General features: G+C 37.3%; 1 protein-coding gene across 1 annotated transcript in view; it reads right to left on the bottom strand.

Moving 5' to 3' along the window:
• The window catches only part of CNTN5 (contactin 5), a 276,614-nt gene that overhangs the window by 25,465 nt on the left and 232,441 nt on the right, over positions 1-18,708 (bottom strand). The window contains exons 15-17 of the mRNA XM_059840298.1: positions 10,792-10,950; positions 10,222-10,371; positions 1,168-1,238 (exon numbers count right to left, since the gene is read on the bottom strand). Of these exons, the coding sequence (XP_059696281.1) occupies positions 1,168-1,238; positions 10,222-10,371; positions 10,792-10,950 (380 nt within the window). The remainder of the gene's footprint in view (positions 1-1,167; positions 1,239-10,221; positions 10,372-10,791; positions 10,951-18,708) is intronic.

Below are 18,708 nucleotides of genomic sequence, written 5' to 3'. Positions count from 1 at the left end.
TACCCATCCTTCTGAAGCTGTGCACTACACATCCCAGAAAAAAAAAATCACGACTGCATGGGCAGAGGATGATAATCTAAGACTTTGTAACCTAGTCTCACTCATGTGTCTCTGATATTTTTGGGAAGAAAACTCTGGCCCTTGACAGAATGGGATTTATAACACTCTCCAGTAGACCCCCAACCCAGTCACCTGGCAGGTGCTATAAAGACACTTAATATGAATACTGCATACTAATACATCTTCTTAGGGACTGGGATTAGGTCCATTCACATCAGAAACAGTTCTAGCCACCAGGTATTTTTGTCCAGGATTCAGCAAATTCTCTCCTAATAAGAGAGATGTTGATATTTACCCTTATAAAATATGAAGCAAACTGAAATCAGCTTTGTCTCAGCTGTCTTTGGTAGATGATGTCAAAAAATGCAGATGTGCCAACAGAAGGCAGTCTCTTTAGATGCCCTAAAATTTAAACAATTAGGATTTGGTGTGTCTCTTACCATCTGAATCACTCCTCAAATTGGCTAAGCTTAAAATTTTTTCATTATGCACCCATATTTTTATTTTATGGATTTTTTCTTGTATATATATATATATATATATATATATGAATTTTTATAAATCTGAAACTGTTCATGATAAATCTGGAAGCTTTGAAAACAGCTTATGAGAAGTTTCTGTTCTACTATTTTTTATAATTAGTAGAGAAAGCAACTGTCCCACTGGCATGACTATACATCTGTGTTGCATCTTGCATCCCAAATATGATCTCAAGATTCTCTTTAAATGATTTTTATTCAGCAATTAAAAAATAATTGGTTTATAATGGAAGTTTAAAACATTTTATAAGTCTTTCCTTCTCTTCTCTTAGCTATTATTTAATCAGGTGTTTACATAAGATCCAGAAAAATCAAATTAACCCAAGCAGTACATCAGGAAGAAAAGCCTGATGAATTAGTAGAACTTCAGAGCTGATGCCATAATGTTTTCTACTCAAAACTCATGAAAATCCACAGTACTTTGAAATTTTAGAACATATTTAAGAGTAGTATTTTGTCTTCATGTGTTGACAAGATTTGTTGTAAGGAAACCCCAGTAGAGTACTCTTTACTTTGGCTTCAAAGAAGTTAACATGAAACAAAACCTTTAAACGGAAAAATTCCTTACCTCCCATGCTATTACTAATTCATGTCGCCTTCCACTTCTGCCACTCACATTAGCTGGAGGTGTCTTTGGCACTGTGTGTAAAAAAGAAAAACAAAACAAAACTGAACAAACCAGAATATCCAAGTTATTGAAGTTTTCCCCATTGCAATAAGTTGCTGCAGAAGATATGAGACTGTTAAATCAGAACAGGAATAAAAACACAGCACTCTGTGGTAAAGAAAATTTGCTCCAGCCTCATTTCAGGCTAGAAAAATCAAACAAAACATAAGCAGAGAATGAAAATAATTTTGGAATAAAAAAACTAAACTGCTTAAGCACTAGGTCTTCTGCAGATTGGTAAAAATGTCAATGTACCAATGTACAGATCACCTAAGAGAAAAAAACAGGAATCACCTTGTTAATGTTTGTAATTTTTTAACAAAAAACTTGAAATGCCAAGAGATCTGACATATTTCAGATTTCAAGTAAAATCATACAACATAATTAATAATGTCTCTATTATTTTTGAGGTAGTTAGTGATTTAGAATGTTTTAATTATTGTAAATCTATTTTTCATTGCTCTACTGGGGAGCCAAATTTCAGAAATTTTAAAGCAACCAACCTCTAATGTCCCGCATGATTTCTTGCAAAGTGCTGGAAGCAGTACTACCCACAGTTCTTGAAAAATTGAGCTCATCATTGCAGTTTTAAAGCACAAGTGCAATGAATGAAATTCTTTAAAGTAAATTATAACTATCATCACCATTTTTATTTGGATTATCATATTTTCCAAAACCAGAAATATTGGTTGTTCTGTTGGAATTGTATAATTTCTTTTACCTTGTTTAGTGCCTCTAATGAAATTTCTTAAATGGCCAAAGTCTTGAATTTATTTACTGTGAGGAGGCAAAACCTGCATTCTCTATTTGATTAAATTTGTCCTAAGATACAAACTTTTTATTTTCTTCTTTACATCAGTACATAGGTCACTGGTAGAAATGTACTGTGAGCCTTTAAGTGTTCAGGCCTTATTGCAGGTTTAGTTTATTTAGTGAGTAGCACTGTGCCTTTGAACTATACAAAATAAAATGCATTTAAATAAATGTACACAGTCCTCCCTGTTTCCTGCACCATCAAAAACTTGAGTTCAATGAAAATGCAATTTTTATTAGATCCTGTCTGTTCACCTAAGACTTCAGAATTCATTTGGATAGTCACTTTTTGAACCCTCAACTCCCCTATAAAGAACAGAAGCCTGATTCTGCTTTTCCTCATTAATGATGCAACCCAACAAAGTGCAGGGACTGGTTCTGATTCATACTGCTGGAAATGAGGAAGGTGTTATATTATCTGTGGCTCTTAGCAGACTGATAGGGGAGATTTCTATTGTGTTTCTCTCCAATAAACCAGTGTTCATCTGGCAAATATGGTGCCTTTGCCTGCCTTCCTTCCTTCCTTCCTTCCACCACTTCCTTCCTTCCGCCACTTCCTTCCTTCCTTCCTTCCTTCCTTCCTTTCCTTCCTTCCTTCCTTCCTTCCTTCCTTCCTTCCTTCCTTCCTTCCTTCCTTCCTTCCGCCATTTCCTTCCTTCCTTCCTTCCTTCCGCCACTTCCTTCCGCCACTTCCTTCCTTCCTTCCTTCCACCACTTCCTTCTGCCACTTCCTTCCTTCCTTCCTTCCACCACTTCCTTCTGCCACTTCCTTCCTTCCTTCCTTCCACCACTTCCTTCCTTCCTTCCGCCACTTCCTTCCTTCCTTCCTTCCTTCCTTCCTTCCTTCCTTCCTTCCTTCCTTCCTTCCTTCCTTCCTTCCTTCCTTCCTTCCTTCCTTCCTTCCTTCCTTCCTTCCTTCCTTCCTTCCTTCCTTCCTTCCTTCCTTCCTTCCGCCACTTCCTTCCTTCCGCCACTTCCTTCCTTCCGCCACTTCCTTCCTTCCTTCCTTCCTTCCTTCCTTCCTTCCTTCCTTCCTTCCTTCCTTCCTTCCTTCCTTCCTTCCTTCCTTCCTTCCTTCCTTCCTTCCTTCCTTTCTCTCCTTCCACCACTTCCTTCCTTCCGCCACTTCCTTCCTTCCTTCCTTCCTTCCTTCCTTCCGCCCCTTCCTTCCGCCACTTCCTTCCTTCCGCCACTTCCTTCCTTCCTTCCTTCCTTCCTTCCGCCACTTCCTTCCTTCCTTCCTTCCTCGCTTCCTTCCTTTGACATGGCAAAAAGGCAATGAAGTTTTCCTTTCAGAAACAGAATTTCCCTCTGGCTTTAAAAAAGGCATAGAAAGAATGCAATGAATGTGCAACAGTGTGACGAATGGTCTAGCATGAAAGGATGCAGATGAAGCCTCATCTGACAGTTAATTAACATCCAAAAATTATGATGCCATCTCTAATGGAGCATATTTAAACCTTGTTTAGCACCCATTTTTCTCTTGCCTCTCTAAGGTATTTTTGGGTAAATTATAGAGACAAATGAAGTTTTTATGTAGGTTCCTGCCACATTAGAAATGAAAGAGGGTGCTGTAGTCCTTCGAAATATCCAGCATGATGAACTTATTTAACCTGCAGCACCCTCTTTCTGGAGTTTTCTTGTTAACAGCATTGCAGATTGTGGCCCTATTTAAATGAATAAACGTTAAAAGAATAAAACTGTCAAAACGATGAATTTCTTTTGCATGAAACTAAAATGTTCACTCACACAGTGAAACTCTTTCAAATGAATAACCATTAAAAGAATAAATGTGTCAAAAGAATAAATTTCCTCTGCACTGCAGCAAAGTAGAGCATACACAGTTAGAGGGAAACAGTTTGAAATGAGTAACTATTAAGTGAAGAAAACTATTAAAAGGAAACATTTATTTGCCAGACACCAAGGCTGTACCTCAGCCATGGCTTCAGCACCATCCGCTTTATATCAGTGTTATATCTGAATTTACTCACTCATGGCTTGAGTTTGTTGCCATGCTATTAATGCCTTCCCAATTTTTAAGCTGTTAATTCTCAGCAGTGGCACTCATGGAGAGGCACTTGCACCAAATACACCAATATGATGCCTAAACTTGGCTCCTGGAAAAAGGATACATGGCCTGGAGAACAAGGACATCAGGACATTTTTTGCTTGTGGTTTATCAAAGCTGAGAAGTTTGGTATTTTTCTTCTGAATAAATACACTCCCCCTCTTAGTGCAAACAAGCAAAAATCTTGAAATGAATGTGCCAGGAGTTTGATTGTAATGCAAACAGGATTTTTTTCTTGCTGCTTTCCATTTTCAAGAAATTACTGTGATATGCTGGAAATGAAAGTCAAATTAAACTCTATTAAAACTTATCTCTTCTAAACCAAACAAAAAACCCATTAACATTTTCACTAAGAGCAGGCACCGAGAATGTAGCTCTCAGCAATCCTACAAAGCATTTGACAAGATACTTAAGATATAAATGAAGTAAAGGTGATATGCAAGGATAAAGTTTATACAGGAAACCATGACAATTGTTTAATAATTCATGTGTATCCTATCATTACAAGCTAAATATGGATGAAAAGCAGAGAGTTTTAATTTAGGAAAAAAATATATACACAGAATTGCTGTTGCTGAGGGTTTTATGTATAGGAACAGTGGTTATAAAGTGCTGAAAAATGCTGACAGCATACATCATGTGTATATTTAAACCTATATTTAAATGTAAAAAAATTAAATGGGGAAGCTTTTGAAGTGGTGGATACTTCCATAACTATGAAAACACAAGCATATGGGGTAGATGCTCACTTTCTTTCACTTTCACTGTGATTTCCAAAATTTTGAAAATTGCTCTGTGATTTATGGTAATTTAATTAGATGGTAAAAATTCCTTTTTCTTCAGTCTGCAAGGCTGATGGATTATCTGTGCTGTCTTTTAAGTTTAGGCTTTTTGTTTATTTTTGAATGGAAATGGTGGACCGCAAAGATGAGCCGATTCAAAGATTCTTGGTACTCAGTTTTGGGAAAAATGTTATAACTCGCTAAATATTTCCTTTTTACATTATAAAAAATGATGCATAGCAGTTTGACCTTAAAAAATATATAATTTGTATTTTGCTTCTGTTTTTAAAAATAGAAAAAGTAAAACTAGAAAGACAGATGAGAGTATTTTGGCCTGAATTGACAGAGATTTTTGATTTTAATCCAAAAATATTATTTTAGTTCTAATTTGCTAAAGAAAAATAAATAAGCAAAAAAGAAATACAAAAATATCACACTGAACATGGAAAAGCTGAAAGTACTTGTAGGCCAGTTTATGCTCTTTTTAAAATTTCAGTCTTGAAAATAAATTTGAAAAAATGTTGTTGAATGAATAATTAATACTTTAAAAGTATTTCTGTTTTGTGTTGTTGTTTGTTTACCTTTTTTTTCCCCCAAGGAAAGTTTCCCCCAAAATAAGCCACTAATGGCTTATTTCAATGTGTTTTGTCTATTATGAAGAGAAAATACAGATTCTTAATTTTGTAGTCTATCTTAATTTTTTGAGAACAAAAAATATTTAGCAGCCAAAATTATAATTATGATAATTGAGTATAATTGATTGCATCATTGCAGTGAAACCTGTACCTAGATTTGGTCCCTATCCTTTAATAGGGAATAGATGAGCTAAATGGAAGACAAAGAGAAGCAATAATCTTACTAAACTCCTGTTTTAAGACTAAGAGATGCTGAGCTGAGCAGCCCAAATTTATAGTTTTCTCTTAACCAAATGAGTCCAGATTTCCCAAATCCCCAATTCCATACTTCACATCTGGGAAACAGGAGGGTGTTAAGTGAAAATGCTTTCACTCTGTGGAAGACCAACCCCCAAGTTGTCACCTGCCCAGAATAGCAAGGCACAACTCAGGAATGAAATGTACAACATGCCAGCATCTCAGAAGTGGATGGCACACATATTCAACTACTGAAAAACAAGGATGTCCCTACTGGTCTCAGAATCTGAAATGATGTTCTCATTTCCTCTGTACTATTAATATTTATAATTAATATTTAATATTTATAATTATTTATGAGCTTGAATTCAGTTCTATTCACTGACAAGAGGATCATATGTGACTCCAGGACTCTTCCTGAATAGTCTCCAAGTCACCACCTATAGAGCTGAAATCCTGAATGTTGTGGCATACATAGGATACTATGGGACAGATGCAGGTCTTTTCTGCCCCATTTTCTGTCACACACACATTTGGATTCCTTGTCAGTATTAGTTTGAGCCTGCAATCCAAAGCCTAAGAAGTCTCCAGTCAGTGATTGCAGCCTAGTTTCTCCTTTTGTTTTTCTTTGTGGAAAAATCGCTTTTTCTACAAGGCTTTAGTAGACCATGCCTTCATCTGTGAATGTCCCAGATGCAGCAGGTTATCAATTTTTTTTTTTTTTCTAGTACAAAAATAGTTTTGATAATGGGAAAAGCTGGAACTTCTTTTTTACAAATCACAAATAAAACAGTACCCCCAACAACAAAAAAAATCCTGAAAATAAAGCCAGTCTAAAATGGTCAACTTTTTTCCTGGGACAGAGACATTTATTGTTATGCTGTGAAGGAATTCTAGCTGAGAATAAGGGCAACTTAATGCAACATAAGGATTTCTTAAAAATACAGCAAATGTAGAGTCTGCTGCTAAGAGAGTGCATTACATTGTTACCTCCTAAAATACAGTTTGCATGCATGATTAACAGGTTAAACTTCGATTCCACTCAATTTCTCTCTCTCCATGTTTCCCCATGAATAGATAATGTAACTGATGCTTTGCCCCCAGGCTTCAAATGCCCCGACTGTCTTAGTGGAATGCCAGACATGTTTAAATTCATGTTATTGGCTCTTTGCAACTTGTGGACCTGTGAAATAAGTATCAAGGCTAGAACTGACAAAAATGCAGCAGCTGGCTGTAAGTTAGATGTGCCAGAAAATTGTGATGTTTTCAGTTCCAGTGGAAGTAGCAATGAAAAGCAATCATGTAAACTAAATATGAGCTAAGTAACAAGATTAGAGTTTAATTAAAAAATTAAAGCAAGTCAAAACCTGTTTATTATTCTGTTGGTTTCATTACACCATCTGAATTATTATTTTTGTAGATATTTTTAGATAATGGACTAATATATGGTGTTACTACTATCTTGGATAAGGAGAGATTAAAAAAGTGAGTTATGGGGATAAAAAGAGACTTTAGTCTCCAATCAAATTTTCTTTTGCCATTAAACTACACATGCAGATTTCCATTTAAGTGTAAAATAATGGAATCAGAATCACACATTTTCTACCTCTGTGGATTGTCTACACAGCTACCATTCAGCCTGAAGGGTCTCAGCTCCTATCTGAACACGAGTCACAGTCACTTTCTCAGCTGGGAGATGAATATTTCTGGATTTCCACCCAGTGCAGGGGCAACGTGCCAGTTTGAACTTGTGGGCCACATCTCCCATCAGAGCCAACAGCCAGGTTGTTCTGCCTGGGTCATGAGTATAGAGTTTCATGCCATGTTCTTTCTGAAATATACCTATCACATAAATGTCCTTTAAGAATTGAGGACTATGATATTAGAACTGGGCATCATGCTAATAGACAGCTTCCCTTGAAGCTTTCAGATAAAAACAATTAGTAATAAAGAGAATGTGGAAAATGGCTCAATGGGTTTACTAAAATAGGCAATTATGTGCTAATTTGAAAACCCATATGAAGACAATGAAAACTATTACTATTTTCTTTTCTCTTTGGCATCTAAAAACTATACCGGGGTGATAATTCCCAAAATCAGTGAAAGGCATTTCAGAATACAGAGGCAACAGACTCTGAATTTCAGGAATATCTGAAGTTAAGGAATAGCTGGCTGCCTGAATGAAGCTGGTCATGAAGGCTCTGACCTTTCAAGAGTAACATACATATTATGTGCATCATGCCATTTTTCAAAGAACTATATGTCTAATAGTTCGGGCTTTTTTTTATTTATTTGGTTCTTTATTTAAAGCAGAATCCATTGTTTTATTGTTCCAATTTAACAAGTCTGTGCAGATTCTAGTTTCTTGAGTTAAAGACTCTGTTCTTTCTGATGGCAAAAACAGTGAAATATTACCCAGAAAGGAGTACCCAGCACCAGGTAAAAATTCACCACACATTGCATGCTTTTTCTTTCCCATAATTTTGTTTTTGCTGATCAATATTATGATTTATCAAATCATTTTTACAGAGGTAAAGTTGCAAAGAATGTTGAAAATGAATATGCATTAAGAAGAGTTTCACTTGAGTTATAAGAATACGTTTTAGCAAATAGAGCCTTAGTTTGTTAAACATTGGGCAAGAAGAAGAAGGACCCTAAAAAAATGCCAGCTGGATGAAATTTAACATTTTCAAACTTCAGTTTGTCAGAAAAACGTAAGCCCACAATTTAACTGCACCAGGTCAATTGATGTACTGAACCATAGTTTTGAAAACAGTGAAAATATTCCTCAGACTGAAAGAGCATAGTACCAGGGGTACAACCTATTTCAGGAAAAACTTTTTCTAGAAAGTTTTTCTCCTCTCTGTTATATATCATCTGAATAAATAGAAAACTTGTTCAAACACTGGGGTTGATAAGAGTTTGTATTGCCAATGAAATATGGTACAAAATTAAGGAAAGAATAATGGCAGTGAAAAAAGGGAGTTTTTAAAAAAATAAAAATTTGTATTTAATTTTCATGTCCTCTTTTTCTTAATGGAACAATATATGGATCATCTGAAGCTTCTGCTATCAAGTTGTTGAGTTTCTCACTGTGGGGAGCTTGAAGAAGGTGAGGGAGAGTTTGAAAGGAAGCATCTTTCGACATGGCTGAATGGGAACCAAATCACTTCAGTGCTGTTCTGTGATTGTACAGTGAAATTTAATATCAGCTGGCAACTACACCATCATTTAAAGCAGGAAAACATAAATGTGTCTTATTACAACTGCAGATAAGTTTGTTAGACTTCATCTGAAGTAGGGCATCCAATTTTGAGTGCCACAATGTGGAAGACATTGATCAACTAGTACAAGTTCAGGGGAGGCCACTGGGGTGAAGGAGGGCTGGAGCAGTGGCCTTGTGAGAAGAGGTTGGGGAAGCTGGGCTTGTTCAGCCTGCAGCAGAGATGGTCTTGGGAGACCTAACATCAGCTCCCAGTGCCTGTGGGGAGGTCACTGAGAAGGCAGGCATGAGGTCTTCATAGTGGTGCAATGGCTTACTTTAAAATTATTCAACTGATGAAACATCAAAACACAAAATAATCTGTCTAGGCATCCTAAATAACAACAAAATAAAGAAGAATAATCTGAAAGTGTTCTTACATGTAGTTCTCATCTGAGGCTTTGTCCAAATCCTATCTCTACCTCTTTCTGCACTTAAAACATCTTTCTAAGTGCCTGGGTATTTTTCTCAGATTCCCAGTCCTTCTTTATCTTCTTTAACTTGGGCAGAATGAAGGAAGATAAAGAAGATATTGTCAATGATTCCAAATCTTATGAGTCCATTGTAACTTTCAAGAGGTGCAAATAGGATATTTTGGTTTTTTCTGGTCTCCCAAAGTATCGTCCCAATTAGAAATACAATGAAATTTATTAAAATGTAGTGACTGTTTACAGTAGAGTGTGCAAGGCAAAGAAACACTTATAATACAAGGTATTTTAAATTAAGAAGACTTTTATGATTTCCCTATCTTGCTGAAAAAATTCCATGCACTGTCAGTGAGAGAAGTTGTGAAAAATTTGGGGAAAGAGGCTGCTTAGTAGCGCAGTTGTTTGAAGAGACTGCAAAACAGCCTAATTTAGGAGCAGCAGTAGTTTAGCAGAGGGAGTCTTACACTTAAGCAATGGCTTAAGTGTAAGATGAAAAGTAAGGTAGCTCAGATGCAGTAGAAGAGCAATTGTATTTGAAAATTCTGCAAGTTAAGCAATATTCCTGTAATTGAAACAAACTGTCTCCCCACTACAAAGAATATCACCTTGGAACAGTGATTACTGGACACACAGATGTGTACCAGTGAAAAGACATTAGGTCTATTATTATATTAAAGCAGGTCTTGTTTTTGATAGTGCTGTAAAAATAATCTTTTTATCCTTTCCTTACCTGCTTCATTGGTTCTGATCACTCGTGATGGTGCACTTGGGTCTCCAGTCCCAATTTTATTGGTTGCTACTACTCTGAACTCATACTCCACCCAAGGGTTCAGTTCCACAGCCATAGCAGACTCCATGTCTCCACTTATCAGATCTGGAACTGGAGACAATAAAGAAATGTATAAGTCACTCAGAAATCTGCAGCTGGCAGTATCTCAACAGAAAGCAGTCTTTGTGGTACAACTTGGTCATTAGAAATGATCGACATCAAGGATCTAATATGTCAGAAATCACAGCTAGGTTTTTGGCACTGTAGTATTCCTGAAAAGACACAGATTGAAGGGTTTAGGGGAGAGCTTTCTGCTTATTCACAGATGCATCCTGGCAGGTGTCTTTGTGCTGTCCTTTCAGAGCTGTTGCTAAGTAACACAAAAGGAATAAAAAAAAAGAAAAAAACCCAGTGATTTTAATTTGTCATTGTTTTCTGAAGAGTATCTGTTCCTGTAGTTGCCAGTGATTATTACTGTTATGATCAGGAGTCTTGAATAGTCTACTTGTGCTGTTTGAAAATTTTTCTCACCTGTTTTTACGGTCTGCCAGCCAAGAGAAAATGGACTGCGTGCTTGCAGGTTGTAGAGGGAGATAGGGCTATGATTGTCTGCCCCAGGACTCCAGGAGAGTGTTGCTGTTGTGTCTGTAATTTCCTCCACTATTACAACCCCTGGGGGACCAGGAGGACCTAGAAATAAAGTGGAATAATCAAACAGACTACACCATCATCGTGGATGTGCAGCATTATTATAGGAGATGCATTCTGCAGGGACCCAGTGGAGTTCAATATCCATGAAACACGAGAGGTAAGATACACAGTACTACATCATGGAGATACCTCATTTCCACTGATTTCTGATGGTAAACTGTGATTGCTGCTATTCTTTAGATGCTGCATGAGTGAACATCCATCAACTTGCCAGAGTGACAGCCGAAGAACTAAAAATAGAAACAGATTAAAAAACACCCCCAAAACTCCATTATAATTGTTCTGAACCTAAAATTAGAGGGAAAAAGGAGGATATTTAAGATGCATCCAGGCTAGACTGAACAGTCACAGTCATCTCTTTGTGTGAGACTTGTCTGCGAGAAAGACAGATGGCAAGAAAAATGAAGGACAGGAGAACATTCTTCATGAAGAACAATAATATCACTAATACCTGAATCAAGAATACAGCATTCATCCTTTTTCTCAAATTCACTCACTCAGGATAGCTGCTTGGGTTCCTGCTGGAAGTCCATTAGCTGTTTAATTGAAAGCTACTAAAACTAAGATAAAAACCCAAACCCAAATATTTTAAAAGCTGAAAATGACTTCGGGGCCTTTAAAACCCAAAAACCACCTAACAGAAACTTCTTAATTTGAAAAGTAAAGGATTTTTTTTTTCCATTTAGCTGCTCTAAATGAGGGTATGCTAGCCACCATTTGTATAGGCCATGTGACTTCTGCAATAAGTGAGGTCTCTGGTAACAAAAATGACTTTGCAAAGAAAAATGTGGCTGTATCACCCTACTCCCATCCATAATTTTCTTATTTAATTCTTGATGATTGATATGACTGGTGTTTGAAAACAGTGTCCATTTACACTTGCTGAACTAAATTGGAGGCAAATTTGTCCTGGTTCAGGATCCTCCTCCATAGTTGTTTTTAACCAGATGTTTTGGGGAAAATGTGTGTCTCTGTCATGTGTAAATGCAAAACAAAGCTCTTTCTTGTCGTTCCTTATACTTAAAAGCTTATATAAGTCCTGGAGGACAGAACTTAAACTTCCATAAAATATTCATACTATATTCATAGGTATAATTATTTATGAAAAATATAATTTTATTTTTGCATCCAAGGCCTTTCCACTTGTTTTCCATCTTCTTGCTATTGAAGACTGATGTTTTGCTTGTACTCCTACACAGATGGAGGACTGTGAATTCAGAAATGCACTAACGGGCACTTTCTCCCAGAATGGAACTGCAGGAAGGGAACAAAACTTCATTAACAGAAAGCCATTGCTGGTACACTTTTGAGGGAGCCCAATGCTGTTTTAACATATATCATGAGCTGTAGCAGAGTAGAACCTTTGGAAACCTCCATTCCTCTGAGCTCTTGTGAGTGGTGTGATGGCACTTGCTGAAGTGTCAGAGCTCAGCACCTGCAGATCAAGGTGGCAAACAGGGGGATCTGGGGCACCCCTTTGAAGAGGAAGTTGCAGCCAGTATTTCTGCACTGCAGAGTTCAGCATTTTTATCTTTTACTGCTATTTCATGCAATCAAATATTTTCCGCCTGGGTTTCTTAGTGCATGATTAGAAACAAATCCATCTGAACATCAAAGGCTAAAAAACCCCATTAATTTAAGTATTTGTATGTACTGTGATTTTTTGTCATTTGCAGCTGCAAACAGCTTTATGTTTCCTCTGATATGCCTTCAACTAAAACATGGCTACATGAACTGTGACAGCAGTAGGATCAGAATTTTGAAATAGAATCAATACCTTCAGAGTGAAAGAATCATTGAATCCTAAAAATGAGAGCAAATTGTGCTATTCACTTGCCTCTATTTACTTGGCAATGATCTACAAGCGACTAATTGACAATAAAATGTTAGAAATATATGGCATTTAGAAATAATAGTGACAAGAAAGAGGAAAAATGTTTGAAATTCAGAAGATTCAATTCGGTAAATTTTAGTACTATGGATGTATGATGGAAGAATATTGTCTTCACAACAAGGTCAGCAAGTCACTGCAGCAGTAGCTGCAGTCTGCACAGGAGCTCAGGTTATGGCTCTGGGCCATAGGAAGAACAAGGAACAAGGTTTTCCACTTCCATGGGCAATGATCATCAGTTCTGGGAATCTCTCCTCTTCCCTTGCTCTACCTGCTCACCAGGCTTGTCTTTGCTGCTGTCAGTGCCTTTGATCAAGCCACAAGCAATGGCTGGAATAAAACGGTGCCTCCCATTGGACACCTTGCAGGTCCTGGCCCTCTGGAGTCCCATTTCATTTGCAGTGGAAATGGCTTGCTTTTCCTTCTTGGAGAAAACATTGCAGAAAGATGTGTTCTCTGCACTCCTGCCTTCCTGCCAAGTGTTTGCTGCTCTTTGCTGGGAAGCACCAGATCAGATTTTTGTCTCAGAAGAGAAAGTCCTGGGGCTAATTTAATAAAATAGGGTGATTCTTCAATCTCCATCCTCTACTGTTTCAGGCTATCTGTTGATCTAGGAAAATATTAGTGAAATTTTTATTTGTAGCCATGAGGGAAAGTTTAGAGGAAAGCTGGGATTTTGATACAGTCATATGCTTTTACTGGGTTGGAGCCCTAGGCCCAGAATTATATAATGGTCCCAAGCACAAACAAGATTAAAGGGAAATATTTTAGTACATTTCCTTTATAACAATATTTCTCCCATGCACTCTGAATATTGTTAAAGTGTTTCTAGCCACTATATTATAACAGAAGAATATGCAACTTGCTGATATAAAAGGATGTAAAATATATTTATGCAGACATCTCCTGCTAAATTCTCAATATATTTTGTTGTCAGAGTTCTCTCCTGTTTTTTAAATGTTTTATATGCATTGCTAGGCATGACAGTGTGCCATTATGCTTTTGGAGACGTGTGCTCTTACACAGTCTGCAGGGTGACTGCTAAAAAGCATTCCAATTTCCAACAGCAGGCATTCTTGAAAGTGGATTAATAAAGGACAAAGGCCTCAGTGATGACAAATGTATGACAGCTAGCCAGGACATGAGTGCTATGCAGATGTCACTCATTTTTGTAGAAATCTCATTAAATCTGATGCTTGGATGTTATCATTCATGGTGTCAGTCAGATGGCTAATGCAGAAGGGCTTTTTTCCCAAGGGCTGTGTTATTGCTCAGGATCTCTAAAACAATTTTTTAGCTGAGAATACCCAATTGAGGAAAAAATGCATGGTCTGTTCAAATGCTTATCTGGAAACTAGACAGAAAATGACTGGTCATAAATGCAGTATGGTGCAGTTGACCTTCATGTAGAAGACATTTGGGGCTGTGATAGGCTCTTATACAACTCTAGGAGCACTGAGAATCCACTGTCAAGGATATTAGTCAGTTATCTCCTTTCAGAGCAATTCCATAGATTGATACTTCATTTCAGGACATGCATGACTGCATTTTGGCAAATTTGTTTTATGTATCTTTTTATTGTTGGAATGATCATCCTGAGAGGTTAGATTGCTTGCCATGATACAATGCTAATGTGAGAGTTCTTGAAAAACAATTACCAAAAATAGCTGTAGTCATTCCGTGAGGCAGTGCCCTTTCCTGTGAATCCCAGAATATGCACTGATTTACTTCACTGCTGCCTGACCAGGAGAATTCTTACTTTTACCAAATAGCTAAGAAGCCTAATATGTAGCAGCTCACAAACACAGATTTTTTTGACCTGAAGATTTTTCTTTTTGAATGACAAGGTGCACTGGATTGTCATCAAGAAGATGAGAGGTTGAGAAACGAGAATAAGAACGAGGCAGTAACTACAGAATAGTGGGAAAGGCACATAGAACTGCAGCATAAAACAGGAGCTTGACTGCTGCAGCATAAATCCCTTTTGCTGTGCCCAGCTATGATAGACTATGTGTTCACATGTGGTAGAGGAGATGATGGAGAGAAATCTGGATGTACAGTAGATGCCAGAGGCCCTCTGGTTTCAGTGAATGCATCCATAATGCCCGTCCCCCATGTGTGGTTTCTGTAAGGTACAAAAGGGCTGTGGGCTGATGGAGAGGTTATAACCCAGCAATAGTCAGGATAGACAGGAAAGCTAGGCTTAGGGTTGGAATGTAAGAAAAAGAAGACATTGATTATTTCAGCCTGGATAGTCTCAATTCACTTCAGGGATGTGAATTCACTCAATTCACATCAAGATAAATCCCTAGTGTACTACCTGAGAAGTGCCTTAGTGGTACCCATCGTGTTGTGCCCCTTTGCCCTGATGACTTCTCTGCCTTGTGAAAACCTAAAAATAGTGAATTTGGATGAGGCAACCTTGAGAGATGCTGATTTTTTTGAGCTCAGATTGCAGATTGCAGTCCAGAACCTCTGAGCTGGACTTCTGTGTAGCGGTAGTCATTGACACAAATGTATGGAGAACACAGGGAACGTGAATTTCATTTAAGGTGTAAAAGCACTACTAGCCTAGGAATTGATCCTGGATGACATTGCTAGCAGCTCCCAAACAGAGTAAGAGACTGAGTTTTGGCAGTGTGTCTTTCTTTGGCATGGCCTGCTGACCACATTTAGTGCTGCAGGGCATCCCTTGCCAGCTGTCCCAACCCTGGCCCATGCTGTTTCCTTCACTCTCTCCAGTCCTACTGTGAGCACCAGCACTCCCAGGACTACATGTGTCTTTTTCAGGCACTGAGTGAATAAACATCCTCACATCTGATCTTTAATTTTTGTTTCTAGACACTTTTTGACTGAAGTAAGTTCATACCTATAAGTTGATGCTTGTAAAATAAGGTTCTTAGAACAAAGGATCATTTTTAAACTCTTGAAAAAAACCAGCTTTTAAAAGATATGATTCTATTTCCATTTCATATAATTAAAAATATTTAAAAAAATTGAAGGTCCTATTACAAGATCGAATTGCAGGAAATGTTTTGGTGAAGTTTGTGGGCTAAAGGGCTGATTCTCCACCTACAATAAGATACTATAATCCAATGTAATAAATGTGTAAGTTGGCACACTGAAAAGGGCCGAAGAACAGATCTGAACTCTAGCCCTGATCCTACCTGCTCTTATGTTAGCAGACAGACTCTATCACAATGCCAAAAGCTCTGTGAAATTATGATTTTTCCCACCAGTGCTCTGGCACAATTAATGGATTACTGTGGGCTGGGGCAAATCCTTACAGGTGGTTTGCCATGCCTGTCCTGAGGGAGGAGGACTGGGAATGTAAGAGTGTGAATTAGAACTCTGCTGTACCCTCTGGCCTCAGGGAACAGTTCTGTATTATGGACATATTCTGTGAGTCCAAATAACAGGGTGTGTGCTCAGGGCATCTTCCTGGCCTTTGCTACAGCTCAAATGTAATTTCAAGGACCAGCAAGAATCTGCTGACCTTGTTTATGTTCCATTTAATAATGTGTTTGAAGGCCTTTAAGCCCAAGTGCTTGTCTTTAAGTTTTATTGGCAATATCACAACAGAAAGGAGCAGGGTGGTCAACCTAACCAGCAGTTCTTGCGTTGTATTTGCTCTGGGTCACTAGAGTTCTGAGGAAACATTACTTTTCAAAAAATAAAGGATAAGAGTGGATTTGTTGCTTAGATTGCTAGTTTTGCCACTCTATAAGATGAATAGCTTTAACCTTTTTATTTTATTTTTAGACCACAAAATGTGTACTCGAGCCACAGATTGTAGTCACAAATACTTTCATCCCTTCACACTGCCGGATTGTGCTCTGCTTCATTTCAACATCTTACAGCTTGCAGGAAGATGTTTGATTGTCTGATCTCAATGCTCACATAACTTACAGTAGGCATGCACAGTGTATTTGCTTATCTCTCAGGGCACAGCCTTAAAACACATGTGTTATGTTGTAGGAGGAAGCTGATTTTCATCCCAATTTTAAAGAAGCTTCCTTCCATGTTTTGTTCTGTTTGTTTGTTTTTGTTTTTAACTAATATTTGTACTGGTCAAAGGATTTTAATTAGTTCCATATATGCTCATAATTTTCCAAGGGTATACAGCATTTATGTAGAGAATTAAGAGGACTGGGACTTATTTTTTTACTCTTAAAAAATCACAGCGTCTGTTGACATCCATAACAATAGAAAACACAATTTGAGCAGTAGGAGTGAAAAGGATAATAAAAGCAAACACAGTGAGTAAACAATTACTAAAATACCCAGAAAATAACCAGTATCTAAATCTACTAAAATCCTTAAGTGTAGATGAATGAGATAGTACTGTAAACAAATTAAACTGTATGCTTAGAGGGCACAGGTCTATTTGTAGTGTAACTGACACCAATACATTATATCTCCTAAAGTAGATTTGATAGTAGATATGTAATATAAAAATATTCTAAAAAGTACTTTTATTAAATGATGAAATCATAGAGTCATTAAGGTTGGAAAAAGCTCTAAGATTATCAAGTCCAATCATTAACTTAGCCCCATGTGTTAATCACCAATTCCTCAACCATGCACCCTTTGAAAACTTCCACAACTGGTGATTCCACCAATTCCCTGGGCAGCATATTCCAATACTACTCTTTCAGAGAAGAAATGTTTTCCTAATATCTAATCTGAAGCTCTCCAAGTGAAACTTGAGTCCATTTCCTCTTATCCTGATGCTTGTTACATGGGAGAAGGGATTGAGCCCTGCCTCACTACTGCATTTCAGGTAGTTGTAGAGAGTGATGGCCATATCTCTATGTCTATCATCTCTATCTCTATCTCTATCTCTACATCCATCTATCTATCTATCTATCTATCTATCTATCTATCTATCTATCTATCTATCTATCTATCTATCCATCTAATCTAAATTATATATAAATTATTAAGAGGACTAGATGCGATGAAACAATTTTTTATGGTCATTGATAAATAGAAGGAAACATGAATTAACAATTTCTATTCATTTTATTTATTTGAAATATTTTCTGTTTTAGAGAGTGGCTCATGTCATTAGTTAGCCCCTCAAACTCAAAACTTGAGCCAATTCGCCTGGCTGCTGCATTGCTGTACTTTCCTGGCAGAGACCTCATGGTCGTCTTAGCTACCCTCTCCCAGGCTTAGTTACCTTGTACTGTCAACCTTCTCTACCTTTGTTTACACTGTTCACTGCCGAAATTCAAACACTGAATTAAGTAATTTTGAGACTAGTAGTCTTTGCTCCTTTGTGATTAGGCAGAGAAATTTTAAGGAAAGAAAAATTGGAGATGACCTTGCTGCTCCATAGACTGGCAGTGCATAATGCAGCATCCAGCATCTGTCTGAGTAGTTTGAAACATTTACAAACTTACTCTTTTACTTATAATGAATTGTAAAGCAGCTTTGCAAGACTAATTTGCAAGTAAGAGTTGATGGAATTAATTTGAAAACTTAATGTTACTGAAACCAGTATTTTGTTGTGATAAAAATCTTTCATTGATTAAATAAGCATTAACATCCTGGAAGCTTGGTAGCATTGATTAGGCACTGAAGCTTTCACAGATGTAAACAAATCTTTTTGATTCACAATTTTGTATTTCTAATTCAGTCATGATGCTTCTAAAAAATAATGTCATGTATAAAATGGATAACTGGGAAAAATAACTTTTCTGGTGTCTGTGGTGTCATTATCGTCTCTACCAATATTGTGGTTTATACAGCAAAAATCACTCACTCTGCTCTAAATGTTTGAAGCACTGTGCCCATCCATATGAGATAAGGATTACAGCAGGTTTTGCACTGATCCTCTA

This window comes from Haemorhous mexicanus, chromosome 2 (genome assembly GCF_027477595.1).
Source record: "Haemorhous mexicanus isolate bHaeMex1 chromosome 2, bHaeMex1.pri, whole genome shotgun sequence".
In the NCBI taxonomy this organism is placed as follows: domain Eukaryota; kingdom Metazoa; phylum Chordata; class Aves; order Passeriformes; family Fringillidae; genus Haemorhous; species Haemorhous mexicanus.
Note: the sequence above shows the minus strand (reverse complement) of the source record. Positions and strands in the feature narration are given on the sequence as shown.